Source organism: Schistocerca piceifrons, chromosome 2 (genome assembly GCF_021461385.2).
Source record: "Schistocerca piceifrons isolate TAMUIC-IGC-003096 chromosome 2, iqSchPice1.1, whole genome shotgun sequence".
NCBI lineage: Eukaryota > Metazoa > Arthropoda > Insecta > Orthoptera > Acrididae > Schistocerca > Schistocerca piceifrons.
In genome coordinates, this window is record NC_060139.1 from 859253868 (window position 1) to 859275446 (window position 21579).

The 21579-nt window shown below is 38.9% G+C and overlaps 1 protein-coding gene across 1 annotated transcript in view; it reads right to left on the reverse strand.

The window, feature by feature from the left end:
* Nucleotides 1-21579, reverse strand: part of LOC124777816 (NFX1-type zinc finger-containing protein 1-like) — a 279974-nt gene that overhangs the window by 52226 nt on the left and 206169 nt on the right. The window contains exon 12 of the mRNA XM_047253337.1: nt 760-925. Coding sequence (XP_047109293.1) covers nt 760-925 — 166 coding nt within the window. The remainder of the gene's footprint in view (nt 1-759; nt 926-21579) is intronic.

The window sequence follows — 21579 nt, forward strand, 5'->3', positions numbered from 1 at the left end:
CAAATAATCTCTAAGCTAAATATCTAATTACATGAACACCAAGAACTCTTTATCCATTTCCTGACAGCTATCAGATCCATATTCAAGCTTTTGCAATGCTCTCCATGAGTAGCCACTAGCCACACTCTCACCTTCCCAGACATCTTAACATAATGTTAAAACTTCGCAGAGGTGGGGGTGGGGTAGCAGTGCGGCGCGCACACACACACACACACACACACACACACACACACACACACACACACACACACACACACACAGGCGCGCATGCGCGAGAGAGAGAGAGAGAGAGAGAGAGACAGAGAGAGAGAGAGAGAGAGAGACAGAGAGACAGATGTGCAAACAGTCGTTAGTTTAGGAATGCTAACTTTTGCAGGTTTGCAACTCTTATGTAAAGAAATAAGAAAAGAAACTGAACACACAGCTATGTCACAAATCAGTGAATCTAATCTAATCTATAGTTCTCATACGAAAAAACTGCAGTTAAACCAAGACCCTTTAGTGTTGTCCCACAGCACTTAGCTTACAACTTATGAAAATTACAAAATAAAAAGATTATTGTGAGGTCTCCCACAGCTTCTTGGCAAAGTAAAATAAATGTAGTGCAGTTTTGTTTACCCCCAGTCTGCCTCGTCCCTCCACAAACTATCCTTCCAGAATCTGAAGTTCAACTCTACATTTAATCAAATATCGTACAGTTATTGGTTTTTTATATTTAATATCAAACAATCAGAAACATGATCCACATAATAAACATACCTGTGCCCACATATTTGCACACGACCACACTTTTGCTGGCATGGCAAATGCAAACGTCCTTGATGACATGCACCACAAGTCCCTTCACACACATGTTCACACTGCAGGACCTTCCTGCATGGCATTTCACACCTTGATAACAACTTGGTGCTGTATGGCGATAATTCTGAAATTACACATATAATGATAATATCTGAGAAAATGAGTGTGTAGAACAATGAAACAAGACTTGCATGACAAAGCTGTGCAAATTAATTCATTAGGATATTTATGAAACACTAATAATTGAAATTTAGCAGTGTGACAGCACACAAGTTACTTCAGCAACGATTTAAAATATCCACTATAATTGTACTCCTTAAACTGTTACCATATGCTAGGTAGCACAGCTGTGTGGTGGCACTTGACTGTGTGGTAGTGGAAAGCTTTCATTGCCAGTATTTGGCTGGCAAGAACAGGAGAGCTGGTGGTGTAAGGTTCCTGATCACAAGTCATTGCACAAATGTCCTGGATTAAATTTCAAACCTCTCCACAGCATTGTGTGAAACGAACGCAAGTGATACTGTTGACTGTGATTTATCTGTAAGATTAGGACATTAAGCTTGACGGCCTGCTTGGTAGTAGTTAAGAGGAGTATGCTATGTGTTAGCACTGGGTTCCACACTCTCCCACCATCCATCCACAACAACACAAACCCAACACTACATTGTACAAGAATTTGTCACACTCAACATAGATACGAACTTGACACTTCACAATACATTGGAGGAAGGCAATAGAAAACCTCCTGCAGGACCTTACCTTGAATAGTGATGCAAGATTCCAAGGTCTGCTGCACTACATTCATTCCTTGAGTATGGGACTACCTTCACCTTTGACTTTCCTTCTATGTAGCTGAACACCAAACATGATGATAAAAGTACTGTGTGTTTTGTTTTTACAGACGCTCGACAACAAGGTTATTAGTGCCCTAACACATATTAAAAGAAACGAATATGAGCAAAAGTGTTAAAAATGTTGCAATGTCACAATGTGGGTAGGAAATCTACAAAATGAGACTCACTCACTAACTACCACCTCACCTGTGTTTACCAACACAATCACTCCATCTCACACGCCATAAGACGATGGAGGAATGGTGAAAGGTGCTACACTTGGGATTAAAACATAAATAAAATGCGGAGGAGCTAAAATAACAGCATAAGGAAGTTTGTGAGACTGGTTAATTACTTACAAAAAATATGGGTATGCCAGGCTGAAAAGACCTTAAAGACGCTAAAACTGAAAGTAGAACAATATATGTGAAAGAAGAGCTAAAATAGCAGCATAGAGAAATGTGACTTTCTGACCACATAAAAACAACATAAGTGAGCCAGTCATCCTGTTAACACATAAGAACATCTGCCTAAAATTTTAGGGAACAAGTTGGATGTATCACAAAACCTTAAAACTCTAACAAAAATTTTTTGGACGTCACTTATAACAGAGGGTAGATCAGTTGGCAACTCCGCTGCTATGCTCTGGTTTAAAAAGACACCACAGTCTGGTAAAATGTGGTGCACAATGATCTGTATGCGAGCAAACACAAGGAAGAAGGACCTCATCCCCCCTGCATGGCTCAAAGGAGGTATGCCACAACCACGTCGGGGACTTTACTAGGCGTAGCTTACTGTCTGTCATTTCCAGCCGCTTGTCTTCCCATCAATGCATAACTTTGTACCTCATGCCTCCTTGGCTGCTTAAGTGCCCATGTGCTACAGCACCCAGCAGAAAGACATCTCCTTCCTCAGCCCACGTAGTTGGAAAGGTGTTCTGGATATCCAGAACTACTTTATCCATCGGATGCATATGTTGTAGAGACCGAAGGGCACTCAGTGAGTCAGAAAAGTTGTGGAATTTTGTAGGGATGGCATATCTCATCTGTTTCTGGCCCCCAACATCGCAGATAATTACAATGAGCACAGTAAAGTCTTGAGGCAGTTGGATCTTGAGGATATGATCAGAGAACACAACAGAGCAACCATCCAAGACCCTCTGTTTTGACTCATCTGTAAATAGAGCTATAGAGTTGTGGAGCTCATTTAAAATGTCGGAAAATATCATATTAAAAAGAGAAGCTGGAGTGAAATCTTTCCTGTACTACACTAAATCAAAAATCACTCTGGGCCATGCCCACCAATAAAGAATTTCCACACTTCATGCACCAAGAGAAGTTGCTGCCAGATGTAAAGTGGTTCACTAGCCTTAGCACAGAGCCTGGCTAGGGGTCAGGTCTTGTAAGCACCCATGGGCAACCTGGTCCCCTCATGGTGTATTGCATCTATGACCTTCAGGTAAGAAGGCCTCACTGACCTGTACACTGTGCATCCATAGTAGAACCACAATCTCACAAAGTCTCTATAAAACTGGAGTAGACACACACTGTCCACTCCCAAGGAGCTGTGGTTAAAACACTTCTAAGAGAAACCTCACAGTCTTTAAAAGTGAGAATGGTGTCCCACAGTCACAATTCAGGTGAATTACAAATATGACAAGCACAATAAATGAACACACACACACACACACACACACACACACACACACACACACACACACACACACACACACAATTTCTCTGCATAAAATGTAAAATCAGTCATTGCAGCCCACTCCTCCAACCTATTCACTGTACGTTGCAACTGACGACTTACTACTGCAGTATTGGAGAAGGAGTACAAGACTGCAACAGAAGGAGCACTGGACAGCACTCTGTACTATGGATGTTATACTGTTAATTGCTGTTATACTGTTACTTACTATAAAACACAAGCTGACACTTAAAACACTGCCTTGGAGAATACCATTCTCCTGCACAAAACTATCTGACAGCATGTCACTGACTCTGTACCTACAAAGGCACCTCCAGAGGAAGGACTGACTGAAGATGGGGAGATGGCCACGAAAGCCCCACTGATGTAGCTGACTGAGAATATGGTGGCTCCAAGTAGTATCATACTCCTTACTAATGTAAAAAAAAATACCTCTAGACATGTTTGTTATGTAGGAAAGCCTGCTGGATCCCTGCCTCCAGTGGTTAGATTGTCGACAGTCCACCAACATCTGAATCCACAATGAGGGTGGCTAAGGAGCTGCCTGGTCCCTATATCCAGACCAGATGATGATTGAGCACATGCTTGAGGGTCTTTCCTACACACCTTGTTAAGGCATTGCTCCGATAGCTACTGGGACATATTCAGTCCTTGCCTGGTTTAAGGAGAGTTATCAAAATTGCCTATTGCCATGAGTCAGGAAATTGGCCTGTCAGCCATATTGAATTAAAACACTGTAAGAGGATTTCTTTGACACCACTGTCAAGTGCTGCAGGTGATGCAGCATGCTGTACTAGATTTGGTCATGACCAGATGCCATTTCATGAGTGTCAAACAGCTCAAATCCAGTTCCCGCATGGAGATGGGCAATTGTAAGACTCTGAATTGATGGACCGGAAGCTAAATGCAATCTCCTACAAACAGCATAGTGAACGCATTATTGTGGCCAAGATAGAAACGAAGCCCATGCCTACTACAGTAGTACAAGTTTATATACCAACTAGCTCTGCAGATGGTGAAGAAATTGAAGAAATGTATGATGAGATAAAAGAAATTATTCAGGTAGTGAAGGGAGACGAAAATTTAATAGACATGGGTGACTGGAATTCGAGAGTAGGAAAAGGGAGAGAAGGAAACATAGTAGGTGAATATGGATAGGGGCTAAGAAATGAAATAGGAAGCAGCCTGGTAGAGTTTTGCACAGAGCATAACTTAATCATAGCTAACACTTGGTTCAAGAATCATGAAAGAAGGTTGTATACATGGAAGAATCCTGGAGATACTAGAAGGTATCAGATCCATTATATAATGGTAAGACAGAGATTTAGCAACCACATTTTAAATTGTAAGACATTTCCAGGGGCAGATGTGGACTCTGACCACAATCTATTGGTTATGAACTGTAGATTAAAGCTGAAAAAACTGCAAAAAGGTGGGAATTTAAGGAGATGGGACCTGGATAAACTGAAAGAACCAGAGGTTGTACAGAGTTTCAGGGAGAGCATACGGGAACAATTGACAGGAATGGGGGAAAGAAGTACAGTAGAAGAAGAATGGGTAGCTCTGAGGGATGAAGTAGTGAAGGCAGCAGAGGATCAAGTAGGTAAAAAGGCGAGGGCTAGTAGAACTCCTTGGGTAACAGAAGAAATATTGAACTTAATTGATAAAAGGAGAAAATATAAAAATGCAGTAAATGAAGCAGGCAAAAAGGAATACAGACGTCTCAAAAATGAGATCGACAGGAAGAGCAAAATGGCTAGAGGACAAATGTAAGGATGTAGAGGCTTATCTCACTAGGGGTAAGATAGATGCTGCCTACAGGAAAATTAAAGAGACCTTTGGAGAAAAGAGAACCACTTGTATGAATATCAAGAGCTCAGATGGAAACCCAGCTCTAAGCAAAGAAGGGAAAGCAGAAACGTGGAAGGAGTATATAGAGGGTCTATACAAGGGCAATGTACTTGAGGACAATATTATGGAAATGGAAGAGGATGTAGATGAAGATGAAATGGGGGATATGATACTGCGTGAAGAGTTTGACAGATGACTGAAAGACCCGAGTCGAAACAAGGCCCCGGGAGTAGACAACATTCCATTAGAACTGCTGACGGCCTTGGGAGAGCCAGTCCTCACAAAACTCTACCATCTGGTGAGCAAGATGTATAAGACAGGCGAAATACCCTCAGACTTCAAGAAGAATTTAATAATTCCAATCCCGAAGAAAGCAGGTGTTGACAGATGTGAAAATTACCGAACTATCAGTTTAATAAGTCACAGCTGCAAAATGCTAACGCGCATTCTTTACAGACAAATGGAAAAACTGGTAGAAGCCGACCTCGGGGAAGATCAGTTTGGATTCTGTGGAAATGTTGGAACACATGAGGCAATACTGACCTTATGACTTTTCTTAGAAGAAATATTAAGGAAAGGCAAACCTACGTTTCTAGCATTTGTAGACTTAGAGAAAGCTTTTGACAATGTTGACTGGAATACTCTCTTTCAAATTCTAAAGGTGGCAGGGGTAAAATACAGGGAGCGAAAGGCTATTTACAATTTGTACAGAAACCAGATGGCAGTTATAAGAGTCGAGGGACACGAAAGGGAAGCAGTGGTTGGGAAGGGAGTGAGACAGGGTTGTAACCTCTCCCCGATGTTATTCAATCTGTATATCGAGCAAGCAGTAAAGGAAACAAAAGAAAAATTTGGAGTAGGTATTAAAATCCATGGAGAAGAAATAAAAACTTTGAGGTTCGCCGATGACATTGTAATTCTATCAGAGACAGCAAAGGACTTGGAAGAGCAGTTGAACGGAATGGACAGTGTCTTGAAAGGAGGATATAAGATGAACATCAACAAAAGCAAAACGAGGATAATGGAATGTGGTCGAATTAAGTCGGGTGATGCTGAGGGAATTAGATTAGGAAATGAGACACTTGAAGTAGTAAAGGAGTTTTGCTATTTGGGGAGCAAAATAACTGATGATGGTCGAAGTAGAGAAGATATAAAATGTAAACTGGCAATGGCAAGGAAAGCGTTTCTGAAGAAGAGAAATTTGTTAACATCGAGTATAGATTTAAGTGTCAGGAAGTCATTTCTGAAAGTATTTGTGTGGAGTGTAGCCATGTATGGAAGTGAAACATGGACGATAATTAGTTTGGACAAGAAGAGAATAGAAGCTTTCGAAATGTGGTGCTACAGAAGAATGCTGAAGATTAGATGGGTAGATCACATAACTAATGAGGAGGTATTGAATAGAATTGGGGAGAAGAGGTGTATGTGGCACAACTTGACAAAAAGAAGGGACTGGTTAGTAGGACATGTTCTGAGGCATCAAGGCATCACAAATTTAGCGTTGGAGGGCAGTGTGGAGGGTAAAAATCGTAGAGGGAGACCAAGTTATGAATACACTAAGCAGATTCAGAAGGATGTGGGTTGAAGTAAGTACTGGGAGATGAAGAAGCTGGCACAGGATAGGGTAGCATGGAGAGCTACATCAAACCAGTCTCAGGACTGAAGACCACGACAACAACAACAACACAACAAACAACAACAACATTTCAACAATGACAGAGCCACACTTCTGAACTGGATTACGGAACAGCACTCATCAGTAAGCCTAGGAACAACTTGCAACTTGCCTCCAAAGATGAGCAGAAGACTTCGGAATGGAGACAATAACATTAGCAGCATGGTGGATCACTCGTGTGATGTGGTACACCCACTCTTGAACACTGTCGCATAGTTTAAACACAGCCAGCTGGCTGAACGGCATCTAGTTGGCTCTGTGGATCATCCATTGTGGTTGCATCCTTTCAGGGTGGGTTCCATTAATAATCTGCAGTGGGAAGTGGTCAATGGAATGACGGTCAGAAAGTTTTTGGCTGAGGATGACTGAGAAGCAGCACTGAAATAAGCGGGAATGCCTGTGTTCACGATGCACAGCTCATGAGGCATCACAATGCTCTCCAAACCCTGACACTGAGGACAAGCTGAGGTGAAGCCCCACATTATGGGAGCCACTTATTATGGGGTAGTAATTTCACCGGGGAGGGGAGTCCAGAATGGATGGAGGTACAGTTTTGGGGTGAGATGAGTGCCCCAGACTGACACCAAGGTCCATCAGTTCTGAAGATGAATCATACGACATGTCAGAAGGAGTGACATCGACATCGTCAGACTGCTTACTTCCCATCTCTGTCAGCAGTTGACGTTTCACCTCTTGATTTTTTTGGCCTGGTGAGGCTTCAGAAACAGAACCGCGGCAGTCTACACTGAACTTCTAGATGGGCAGGGAGATCTGCGAGGGTCAGCAACCATGGCATTTTGTGATATTTTAGTGGGACATATGGGCTTCAAAATAACTGCAGCAGTACAGATGCATTGACAAATACAGATACTAGAGCTGACACCAGCAACCTCCATTTTTGTAGCGCATCAGTTTTCAGAACTGGCTGTTGGAGAATTTTAGCAGGGCAGTAGCAAATGTGGTGTGTGTGTGTGTGTGTGTGTGTGTGTGTGTGGGAGTGTGTGTGTGTGTGGAGGGGAGGAGGGGTGCTGCATGGCCTTATAGATCTTTTTGGCTCACCATAAGGGACATACTTCGTTGTTTTAATCTCCTGTATCTTCCTTTCTTCAAGGAAGACACTGCATACTCCAGATGGGTGGCCTTACCATACTAGCCACAAGTGGTTTCTCCCTTACACACTACAGTGTTGTGCCCAAAGTGCTGACATTTGAAACAGCGCACTGGGTTGAGGATGTAAGGCTGCACACCTAGGTGAAGAAACCCTGCCATGACATGGTCTGGAAGTTCCGTACTGTTGAAAGTAAGTATGAATCAGTTTGATTTGATCAGATTGTCATCCATTCTTTTCACTGTATTTTGCACTACAACAATACCTTATTGGGCCCCATCAGCTTTCAGTTCCTCTTTGGGAATTCCTGATGCTTTTATCTTTCTGGAGGTTCTTTAATTGTTGGGACCTATAAGTTTCTACCAACAGTGTCATACTGTGCAATCACTTGACAGATTTTAAAGTGCCAGCAATGTTCTCTAAACCCTTCTGAATATAGGAATAGGGAAACCATCTCAAAGGTACCCTCTTTCCTACTATCTATAAAAAACCTATTTGGACTGTCAGCTCACATCCTGTTACTATTATCACAAGAACTCTGAAATATTCCTGAGTCTGGAGGACTGCCTACACGAGCCCTCTTGTTAGATCGAGTGTGAGTACCTGCCAACAGCTCACTCATTCCACTGAGGAGGAGGAGAAAATTTAGAGAGCTCCATCTTGAGTTCATGAGCAGCAAGAGCAATAATCATCCACTCAGACATAGCCTCACTTGCCTGGGCAAGCCTTATACAACTGATATGCGGCAGTTTCTCCAGAGGTTGACCATTGACAACTGTTCCACCTCAACAGCCATGCATGCTCACTGGTGCCCCAGCACACCTTTTTTTTTTCATCAAGATTTTAACCATCCTTACCATCTGTATGGTCCAGTCAAGATCCCTGTTCCTTGTGGAAAACAACATTCCACCACTGTGCTTTCAGTGGTAGCTGAAGCAGGCCCAGAGTTTACGGTAACAGTCCCCAACTCAGGAACCTGGAGTTGCCAAACACATAACCAGCAAATGAATGCTGTGCCCCTGAGGGTGATAAAAATACTGAAATATAGCAGGAAGAATATCACATAGATAGTGTATGTGTCAATACACCAGCATGAAGGTCTACAAACCAAGAAGAGCAACCTTACAATAACAGGTTTTAACATGAGGCTTCATCTAATTCTTTGGAACTGGCCAATGGACTTCTAGCAGTTTTTAAACTTGAATACTGCCGAGTAACAAATCTTAACAAATAGCTATATCTTTGATGTTTCTGAGTCCAACTAATGAATTAATCGAACCATAAAAACAAAGTCCAAAAAATTGAGGTTGGTTGAAAACTTCAACAATTCCCAAAAAACATACTCTCAGGCATTTATACGAGGGCTATCAACAAAGTACATTACGTTTTCGTTTGTGTCCGTTAGGGGCGGGGCTAGTGCGGCCATCCTGGTGTCATGGCATTCCGCCGCTCAGTCGGCATCCTGCCGTGCTAGTGAGAGGTTCGTGCTGTACTCCGCTGAGTTACTGTGTCAGTTTGAAATGTCAGCGTTAATTGAAAATGCCGCTAAGTGTGAAGTGTGTGCTGTAATAAGGTTTCTGACTGCAAAAAACTGTACACCGATAGAAATCTATCGGCAGCTTTGTGAACTGTATGGGGACAACATAATCACTGAAGGTGGAGTGCGTCAATGGGTCATAAAATTTAATAATGGGCGAACTAATGTTCACGACGAAGAGCGAAGTGGAAGACCCAGCATAGTGACTGCCGAACTTGTTGAAAAAGTCGATGCCGCGGTCCGTGAAAACCGTAATTTCACAATAACGGAACTCTCTATGAGTTTTCCACAAATTTCACTAAGTTTGTTGCACGAAATCATTACTGAAAAGCTTGGTTACCACAAGTTTTGTGCAAGATGGATACAAAAAATCTTGACAGAGATTCACAAAAATCAGCGAATGGCTGCAGCGTTAACGTTTTTGGATGCTTACGAGAAAGATGGCGACTCATTACTCGATCGCATCGTCACTAGTGACGAAACATGGGTTAAGCATGTGAACTGCGACACAAAATTGCAGTCAATGCAGTGGGGGCACACAAATTCCCCCCAAAAACCCAAGAAATGCATGCAGACAGTGTCGGCAAGGAAGATGATGGTGACTGTCTTTTGGGACAAAAAAGGTGTGATTTTTGTGGATTTCCTGGAAAGAGGCACTACAATATACAATAAACTCTCAAAGGTATTGCCAAACTCTGCACAACCTCAGAAGAGCAATACAAAACAAGCGCAGGGGAAAGTTGGGCTCAAAGATCTTGCTGATTCACGACAACGCCCGGGCCCACACGGCAAATGCCACTCGTGAAGTTCTCGAATCTTTTAAGTGGGAGTTGTTTCCCCATCCGCCGTACAGTCCCGACCTGGCACTGAGCGACTTCCACTTATTCCCAGCAATGGAGAAGTGGTTGGCTATGCAGCATTTTGATGACGACGCACAGCTTCAAGAAGAAGTAACCACGTGGTTGAAGGCGCAGGCGGTCGAATTTTATGACGAAGGAATTTCCAAACTCGTCCATCGCTACGATAAGTGCCTTAATTTAAATAGCAACTATGCAGAAAAGTAGTATTTAAGTGTGGCTTTCATCTGTATATAATAAAAAAAATTTCCAATACTTTATTTATTTTTAATTCCAAAACGTAATGTACTTTGCGGATAGCCCTTGTAACAATGTGCAGACCGTTTCATAACATGTATTTCTCATACATATTAGTAAGGATTGTAAAGCAAATGTTTAATGTTATATTAAAAGTTTAACTGGATAATAGCTGGAACAACAGGATTGCTGCTGTTATTAATTGGTCCCTTCTATGTAACAGCTTTGTGACTCAATGCTATAGACATGATGATCGGAGTTCTTCATAAATTAATGTTTCATGTTCATTCTGCCCACTGAAATATTTCATATACAGGATACTCATTAAAGTCGTGTGGTGGTTATTGATTACAAATGGCCTCCAAACGTGTTCTTGTCAGACACAAACAGTAGTTTGTTAAATTGCTTTCTATGTACAAGATGGTATATTCTTGAAGGATCCTGAAAACTTTGTATCATCCTCACAAACATGATAATCAGTCATTTGATATTTATTTCTGGATGCTGACCAAAGGCATCCTCTACGCATTTCGTTAAATTAGTTTTTATCTATATACTCTTCATACTCTCCAAAAGAATGTTTTGTGACATCATCTATCTGCAGGGGGTGGGGGGATGCTGCACGAACTGTGGCAAGGTGTCTCAGACCACACAGCTACCCCGCGTGGCTTCTAATGAGTGACAACTGCTAACAATGATTGTAAACTCTCTTTTTCAGACAAATTCATTCATTTGTTCACCGTGTCCTATAGATCATATCAACAAAATGAATGACTCAAGGTATACATTTTCACATAGACAAAGAAATCATGTAAACTTAATCTATATACTATATTAACAATAAACTGCCACTATACTTACTGTTATTCACACTTATGCCACCTAAATTTAATTGAGTAATTTAGAAATACAGCTGCTACTTTGAAAAAATCTACTATCTCCACAGTTTACTTGTCTTACAGCAATATAAAAAAAACATTGCCACTTGAATTGGTAGGTATTCCCAATTCTTGTTTTATGTTGGACAGGTGTTTGTGGATTATCTTACGACTCCATTTTGAGCCTTGGACAAGAAGGAAAAGTCTACATGAAAATTATTATTGTACCCTGTATTGTGAATGTGTATATCTTAGACCTCAATAGCAGTGACAGTAGAGAAAGTGTCTTTCAGTATGGTGGAACTGGTGGAAGAAAGACTTTCTTTATATGGGTGCATAAAGAGTAGAACTAGCAACTGTATCCCAGAGGGGCGGTTACAGACAGCATCTGATTCCTAGTGAATGGTTGATTTTAGGCTGGGCAACTTACAGCCTATGCAGAAAGTAACCACATAGTACCACATTAATTTTCCAAGCAGTGAATGATATGACTCTGCATGTGAAAGAGTTTGGAGTTAAAGTTTCCCCTCAGTCTGATCTATGGAAGAGGAACATACTGAGAGAAAACATGTTTGAAAGGAAGAATGAAGGAAAGAAAATTAATGATTGGAAGATGGAATGTTTACACATTGCTGCAAGTAGGAAAGCTAGAAAATACAAACAGGGGATGAAAAAGAACAGTTAAAATGAGCTCGGCATGAGTGAAATGAGTTGGGGAGATAACACAGAGGTAGACAGTGGAGATGATAAGCTTTTCTAATCAGTGGGAGTCAAGAGCAGAGAAAACAGAATGCGAATACTGATAGACCAGAAACTGAAAAATAAAATAATGAAGGTGCAATATATTGATGGAAGATTGATGATGATATGACTACAGCTTAAAACAACAACAACAACCCAGAGACTTGTGGGAGAAGGAAGAGATTTGGTAGTCTGTGGAAATCAACTGATGTCAGACACATCTCTCTCTTATTACGTTTAGTGAGGAATAAAAGAACGAACTATTCAGACATAGCAGACTGCAATGCTGTTTGAAGCCATTCGTCACAGGAACAAGTAAGTTTAGTGAAATTAGCTTCATTGAACAGAGGAGGAGATGAATCACACTCTCAGGAAAAATTTGTAAAGTGCAGCTAGTCTGTTTATGGTATTGGGAAAACAAGAAACATTTTACAATAATTCAATTATTTAAAGAGGGAGGCATTTTGGCATTTGTTCATTTCACGAATCTGTTCTTTTAATAAACTGATCACAAAAGATGTTATGTTGTGATCAGTAAAATGTAAAAGACACAGTATTGTGTGGTTTAATAATATGAGATTGGCTATGATGTACCGTATATCGGGTGATCTGAGGAGAGTACATTCACACATATTTTGGGGACTAAAGAATTATGGTGTGAAGTCTAGGGATGGTTCAGGGTTCATTTGTCATGATGTACAGATGTTTGTATACAGCTCTAAGGAGTCCTGTGTAGATATAATACTTTTGGGGAATTATGAATTGAACTTGACTGTAGTGCCACAAAGTGAACATGAACGAACGAAAAAGATGAAAGAGTAAAATTCCAGATTAGATACGTAAATTGTGACTTTTGAACTAACTAAAATCCATGTGGCGTATTGTGCAAGTCACAACCAAGAACTGAATATTTAAAGGGATCAAGTTGTGGAGTATTCGAGTGAGCATTCCGTTACAGACAATCCGTTTTGTAACACTTTTAGTAACAGGGTTAGTTAAATATCATACACTGGCTATTACGAGTGACAGTGATTGACAATTTTTACATCTTGATCTGTCAGGAAATGTGCATGCTAAAGACTTCTGGAATAATTTCGGAAATTTGTTACACAGTTTGTGGAATGTTCGACAAAAAATTGATTTTATTATGCAGAAATTTTTAAGTGTCGCTAGAATGTGGGATGTGAGTGCTAACGAGCAGTACGATGCATTAGAAAACTTTAAGGAAGCCTTCTTCAAAGGATACTGGGGGAAAATAATAATAATTATTATTATTATTATTATTGGAGTTGCAAAATAGTCTCTTGAGGTGAAAAATTTAATCCCAAAGACAAAAGTGTAAAAAGATTTGCTTTAAGGTAGGTCACTCATTTGTTATATTTGATGAATAAATTAGAGCTGCACAGATCATAATGAGTTTAGATGGGAAGCTGCCTATGAATTGGCATAATAAAAGCATTACTGCACCTAGAATGACGTTAACAAAGTCATTAATAATATTTTTCCCATTGTTAAATTTTAACAAATTTATTAGTTATTTGGAAAGTGTGGAAAAATTGTTGCAGGAGGAGGAGCAAGCTAGTTGGAACATTTCGCCCCAAATTAAAGTCGATAGCCACCAGAATGGTCAAGTTCCATAATGACAATAGATGAGAAGCTGGTAGTTGGTGCCACACCACGGCAAATAGACCAATTACCAGAGAGCAAGGATCTGTGTATAGGCAGCATTATCCAATTCATTATGACGATGATTTGCAAAACAGACAATAGGAGTAAGAGTAGGAAATGAACCAAAATCGCTGAGTATAGGACACTTGATCTCATCTGTGAAGTGGCTATCATTAGTAGAACGAGTGACAGTTATTTGAATCCGCTAGCCATGTCCTTTGTTTACAACAATAAGGTACTGGAAGATCAAAGTAATGGCAGGAGTTGTGCAACTGAGACAGATGAGATCAATGAAGTTAGAACATGCATGTTTAACACGGGCTTGGAAGAGATTCTTAACAGGGGAAAATGAAGTAAACACTGCAGTACAGAGAAGATAGTTTAAAGAAAAGCGATGGAACATGACACACAGGGAAGTGTGTACAGTGAAACTGATGATGAACTGCGGGAACTAGACGAGAAAAGGATGGATCAAATATTGAAGGCAATTAATGAAGATTTATGTGCATCAGGTGCAGGCAGGTGATGACCGTAAGGGGGCCGAGTCAATTAGTGAGAGTTTGAAGGAAGATGAAGAGGACAGAGAATATGAAGAATTACTTGAAAAATTAATTACTGTGAAACAAGAGGAGATAGATTTGGAGTAGTGGTTTGATCTGTCACTGGTGGACAAACTGCCAAATGCTGAAAGGGCAAATATTGAGCGCAATCCTACAAATTTGTGTAAACTGTGGTAGAAGGGAAACTGTACACAATATACTGGAGGAAGATGGAGTCACTACTAGTAGGGAAAAGACAGGGCAGCCAGTAATTAGTTTATTGATTCAGGATGAAGATGTGTAGTGTAGCTAACAGAAGACAGTAAGATGCTTTACCTAATAAGGAGGAACTAGTAATAATGTCTGTCACAGGTATCCAAATAATTGTAGCCACTATAAAAGTGAAGAAGCTTGTTAAATATGAAGTAATGTTAGCTATTAACGTAAGTGGTATCCAGTTGTAACACAGCTTTCTGATAATTTCCAGTTTGTACAGTAAATGTTGATTAAGGCATTCATTTTTAATAAATACAATGGGAAGTTGTATTTTAATGATGATTTAGTGCTTTTAGAAGTAAGTGGGGAAAAAGTTACTGTGCCATTTTAAGAAAATGAAATTGACAACTCAGGAGAAGGACAATATTCTCACAAAGTATTGTAGGAAGTTGGATGAGTATTATGAATAAGATGAAGATGTGGGGGTGGATAGAGAGGTTATTACGAACAGTCAATAGTAAATCAGAGGCAAAGTGGAGTACTTGCTTGTATTAGATAGGAGCAGAGGGTAAAGGGCTCAGATGACACTGCTCTCTTTGCAATGTCAGGTGACTGACAATCACCAGGTACTAATGTTATTGGCAACATTATTTCATTTTCTTTCATATTGTCAAGCTGCCTCTTCTGTCATTCTGAACTATTTCCATCATCTTTTATCATCTTCACTGTCTGGAGTAAAATAGAGGGATTAGTTAGCTAGTGAAAATGTAATTTGTATTTAAAGAAAAGAGAACATATCTATAGATATTGAAGGACTGAGGTAAAGATTATAGGAGGTGACACGTAAATGAAATGTTTAGCACAAGAATATTAGTGGTGGAATAATGTGACTTGTAGTACATATGGGTGTTATTGTGTTAGAAAATACACAGAAGGTTGTGCAGCAACAAAGTAAAGATTTCCTGAAATGACTAATTGGTAAAATAACTAGAATGTGGAAATTATTAATGGAAGAAGGTGATTAGTAGCAGAAGGGCATGTTGTTGTGAAGAAAACTGATTAACAGGTTTTGAAACAGCAACATAAAACTTACCAGATATGACTAGTGAAATGAACTAGTTAATGTTTGGAAAATAACAAGAAAACAGATAACAAATTGGAGAAAGATGCAATGTTGTGATGAAAAATGTATAATGGAACGTGACATAATTTCATGGAAAATTACCAACTGTAACTTTTGAAGTAAACTGAATAGTATGGCGACTTAAAAACTGTCATGGTAAAGTGGAATAGATACTCTAATGTGGCTAAACCCTAGTGTGTGAGAGCAAGAATGAAAGGAAGTGACAGGCAGAATTTTGTTAATAATTTCATGATTTTGAATGTAATCTCTTTCTGTACTAGGTCAAATATTTTATTGTGACAACTGTGTGGGAGGCATTGTGGCCTACATATAGTATATGCAACTGTATATAAATTCAGAAGAAGAAACTGGGAAAACAATGATAAGTTTTTTTTTGTTGTAAACTTTGTAAAAGAATAATTTGAACTAGATTTAAGATTTGTTGAAAAAAATTTGAAAAATGAGTATAAAGTAAATAGACTGAATTAGTTAAGTAAATCTAGACAATACTTTCGCTGACAAACTATTCTACTAAAGTTACTGATTTGTTCTCAATCTGAGAAGTGATATTTCTTTCAAGTAGTTTCATTATGTGCTACTAGAGTGCACTCATTACAGAAAGTTCTCTGTTGATTTACTTTCAATGAAGAGACTAACTGAAATAATTAATGCTATACTCAATTATGTAAAGAAACATTTTACACAAATTGTATGTGCTACTATTTGTCTTTCAGGAAGATACTGTATAAAATAGCATTCCTAGATGGAACTATATTTGCAGGAAGATCAGCATTTGACTGCAGCATGGACTGTATTCTAAGTGAAGGTAGTGTTACAGATGCCCCAGAAATAAGATGCCATGGCAAAGCAAGAAAAATGATTTTTAAGGAAGGAGGGCACTAGTGAAGTGCCAATTATACAGAAGTAATATATTTTCCATCATACACATGGGTGAATTATAAAGTGAAAAGTGTAGGAAAGTGAAAAGTGTAGGAAAAGAATTAAGTGATTCAAAGTGTAGACAAGACAGACCACAAGGCATATAAATAAATTAGAGTGATTAAAATTTAAACAAAACTTAAATTTAGTGCTTAACTAAACTGCTACAAAGAATCTGAATTGTTCTAAAACATAAAATTTATTGTTTTGAACAAGAATTTGTATAAACATGATTTGGTACAGAGTTTGAAAGAAAAAATAAGATTTTGTAAAACAACAGGCTGGGTCAGTTTTAGAACTGCAAGTCAAAAGTAATAATTATGAATTTAATTAATTAAGCTTGCTTTTGGGAAATGATTAAAATTTGAAAATAGTTGTGATTTAGTACAATTACTAAAAATTTCTTTGCAGCCCTATTATTAAAAAAAAAAATTGCAAAGTGTAGCGCTCTGTAGTGTGCCTAAGTAAGTCAGATGGTAGCAAGCAGATAGATACAGACAATGACTCATGGTTCTAACATGACAGATATGCACTCAGATCCAGCAGTAGTTACAAACTGTTATGGTTGTGGCCGAAAGGTGTCACCAACTTACAGACATAAATCATACATAGTTAAAACAGTGTACTTTGGAAACAAAACTGTATCTTCTGTGAATAATATATCCTATATTAATTATTGTTGATTTAATAAGTTTCATTATTAGTGTCAATGATGGCATGCACAGAAAGTAATATAATAAATGAGTATAGTTTTGTCCATTACCGGAGTACATGTTAGCTGGAGAACTGTGTCTATACAGATAGTGAACCATACTATAAGAGGAAATTTGTAAAATGAAACTAGTCAGTTTATGGTACTGGGAAAACAAGAAACATTTTATGATAATTCAGTAATTTAAGGGGGGAGGTATTTTGTTATTTGTGGATTTAAGAAAATTTTCATTTGCTACATTTCTCACACAAGCTATTAGGTTGTGATTGTTAAAATGTAAAAGACACAATATCGTGTGGTTTAATAACGACATTGGATTAGTTATAATATACATCAGCCAATCAGAGGACATATTTTGGAAGCTAAGTAACTGCAGTGTGACATCTAGAGACAGTTCAAAGTTCAGTCAACATCATGAAAGGAGCTCTGAGTAGATGTATTAATTTTGTGGAATTATGAATTAAACTTGACTGTGCAGTGCTGCAAAGTGAACGCAAATGAATGAGAAAGATGAATGTGTGAAATTCCATTTTATACATGTAAAGTATCTGTGTGGCATATTGTGCAAGTCTGGACCAAGAACTAAATGTTCAAAGGGATCAAGATGTCCAGTATTTGCGCAAGCATTTTGTTGCAGACAATCCGTTTTGTAATCCTTTTGGTAACAGGGTTGATGGGAGGATTGTGTGGTTTAATAATGATATCGAATTGGCTATGATGTACTGCATATGAGCCAATCAGAGGACAATACATTCACATGTATTTTGGGGGCTAGGAACAGTTCAAAGCTCAACCATCATCATGTAAGGAGCTCTGAGTAGATGTAAAACTTTTTGGAATTAGGAATTACACTGGACTGTGGAGTACTGCAAAGTGAACACAAATTAATGAGAAAGGTGAATGTGTGAAATTCGTTAGATTTACGTCAATAGTTTACTGTTCTTTCTTGCATACCTGTTTATAACATCCACATTTCTCTATGGGTTCCTCACTGTACTAACGAATTAAAAAAGCCATAGATTACAGATTACTATACATTGTTTTTGTTGTTCAAAACATCATATTATGTTGTTTATAGGAGAAAGCGACATCCAGATCATGTTCCATTTCACACAACATCGGAGTTTACTGTGAGCAATGGTAAGAATAATTTTCCTTCACTTTGTTAACTTCACTTTGTGACATGTTTGGAAATTTCAAATGGTTTACAACTTGTTTCCGAGCATACAACAAACTGAGAGCTTAGTCATCTGCTGTCAGATTCTTTGACTGTAGTAGGTACACTGTGTAAAGTTTTACATCCAGGCACAGATGCAGCCATCTTTTGCAGACGGTAATCACTGCTGTCATAATTTGGAATAGCTGGGAATGATTGATTGCCTGCCACAGATATTTTTCCTTGTGGTATACTTTTAATTGTTGCTCATATGAAACTCAACAGATTTTCCAACATTTGGAAGCTGTGAAGTCTGTCTTTTTGTTAACACATTAAATTCACTTATAGAGAAGATTCAAAGTCATGAACTGTAAATTTAGAAGTTCCTTTTACACTTAGTGAATATATTTTCTGTCCTTCTTTTTGAGTTTTGGACCGGCACTGTGAAGTTAAAAATATATTTTTGTTTTATTTTTTACTTTTTTATAATTTTTTTTTCTGATAGCTTTGTTGATTCGTTCTGTGCTGTAGTTAGTAATTCGTTTTTGTGTAGTCATTTTCAAAACATGGTTCAACACACAATGGTACCTTGCAAGTTTTACTTTCATGCCTGCCTTCTCGACCCACTTTCTGTTTCCAGCAAACAATGCATCTACAAGCATGCTTTTCTTGAAATGCTCATTTGTTTTAATGTTTGGAAAATGCCTTCCCACAACCCTTCGAGGATAATCATCAGAACACCTTCCCCTGCCAGCTTTTCTGCGCTCTGCTGCATACGTTCCCGTACGTTCCGTTACCAGTAACAAACGAAACTCTGCTATTGACATTTTATGACATGTTAGTGATCTGTGTAGGACATGAGCATTTAAAACACACATATCGACAACATGAAAAAGGAACTTCTTATACCACTTCACTGTTTCCTGTATACTTCCGACAGAGCTAAGCAGTATATCAGAACAGTCAACCGCTCCCATATTCCAAGTTATAATCTACAATACTTTGTGGTTTCTTAATTTTCTCTCCACTATTCCTGTCAGTCTTTCCTGTGTCAACCACTCTATGGTGTTACGTCAACATCCACACTTCCCTTTTGTCACACCAGTTTATAGCAAGCATTATACTACTACACACAAACTGAATGTCTCCTCCTTTCAGTTTCTTCTGAAGTTTCAGCATGTCGCATCTGTTCTTACAGACATACCACATGAGTTTGTCCCATGACTGCGAGGCCAGGAAAATAAGTCTGGACTTGAGTATCAAGTATCGAGGTAGAGGGTATGTCCACATTCTAAACAGGGCCTTATAAGTGTAGCCACTACATCACCACTTTTCCCAAAACTGTGGAACTCAGTTTCTGTTGATGTCCCTGTATAAACAGTGAAATCTAAGAGACAGCCAGTCTTACAATCACAAAAACAAATGTTTTTATTACGAATCTACTCTGTTTATGGACTGAATTGTCTGAAAGATTAGCGCCCTTTATATAATAACAAACTTTCATAAATGCAGAGTTTCTGATGTGGATTAAATACAGAAAGCTGTATGAACTTTATCGACAACATTCCTAATTTTGAATACTCTGCCTCCTCCAGTACTGGTAGAGTTGTCACTCAAATATAACATTCTCATAAGCAACAAAAAGTGGTCTCTTGACGTAAGTTCATTAAAAACTGGAGTATTTAGAAGAACATCTCTGGTCCAGTACTCGCTAATTTCCATTTTTTTTTCTTTCACAAGAGGCATCACAAGACAAACAGCTATGAAGCAATACATTTCTTCATATCCAGTATTTTTCCACGTTGATATTTGAGAAAGCACTGATTATGGAGTATTCTCCTTGGTGAATAAATAAAACTGATTTGTTTCGTCAGTTATATATTTGAATCATTTCTCTAACAAAATACTTCATTATGTCCTGACAGCATATCATCAAATGCGTGATTCACTGGCTGAAAATCACGCCATATGGCATACTGTGCAAGTCGGGACCAAGAGCTGGATGTTCAAAGGTATCAGTTGTGGGGTATTTGAGTTCGCATTCTGTCACAGACAGTCCATTTTGTTATCCTTCTGGTAACAGGGTTAGTTAAATACCATGCGCTACTTATTACAAGTGACAGTGATTGCGTGTGACTGTTGAAACTGTAACTTAAAGATTAGCATGGCCTGGTAGTGTTTCTGTAGTGAGTTTTTAACTCACAGACTACCTTTCAATTAACTGCTCAGTTAATCTGATACTAAGTTAACATTTGATGCAGCTTGTAGAGATGCTTAGTGCGGTTAATTTTTTCTACAGTTTTCTCTAACTGACAAACGTTACCCATTTTCTAACAGGCCAGACGTGTGGACTGGGCTGTGGCAGAGACATTGCAAGGTGAGTCAACATTTCTGTAGAAGGAACATTTAAATCAGGCTGTTGCAAGGTATTCAATAGTGCTGCTTTTCTTGGATTGAGCAAAGGATTTGTCAATGGGAAAATAAATCTCGTAATAGTAAATGTTGGTAGAATGTACAAAATTTTTCAGACTAAAGATAACAAATGACTCACTGAATAGTAGTGTGTTGTGTCATCAAGATGCACATTAATAAGACTGAAAAATCTGATAGCTTTTGGAAAAATCCTTTTCAAAGATGGTACACATACATGAAGATGTGGAGGACGTCCTTCCTGCAGCTAAAGAGGGTGGAGGGTGCAGTCATCTGCAAGTTGTGGCTAATATCAGCACCAGTAACATCTGTCGCTTGGATTCTGAGGTCATCCTTAGTTCATACAGCCTGCTAGTGCAACTCATGAAGCCATGCAGGCCTTACTTCTACAGTGCAAGCAGACCTTACATTTTGCAGTATCATACCCACAATTGATTAAGATCCTTTGCTTTGGAGCCAAGAAGAGGGTCTCAACTACTCAACTAGATGTTCCGTCAGTTTTCTGCAACAGTCTTCACTGCAGATTTCTGGACCCGCATTATGAGGTGGAGTGTTCTAAGATTTC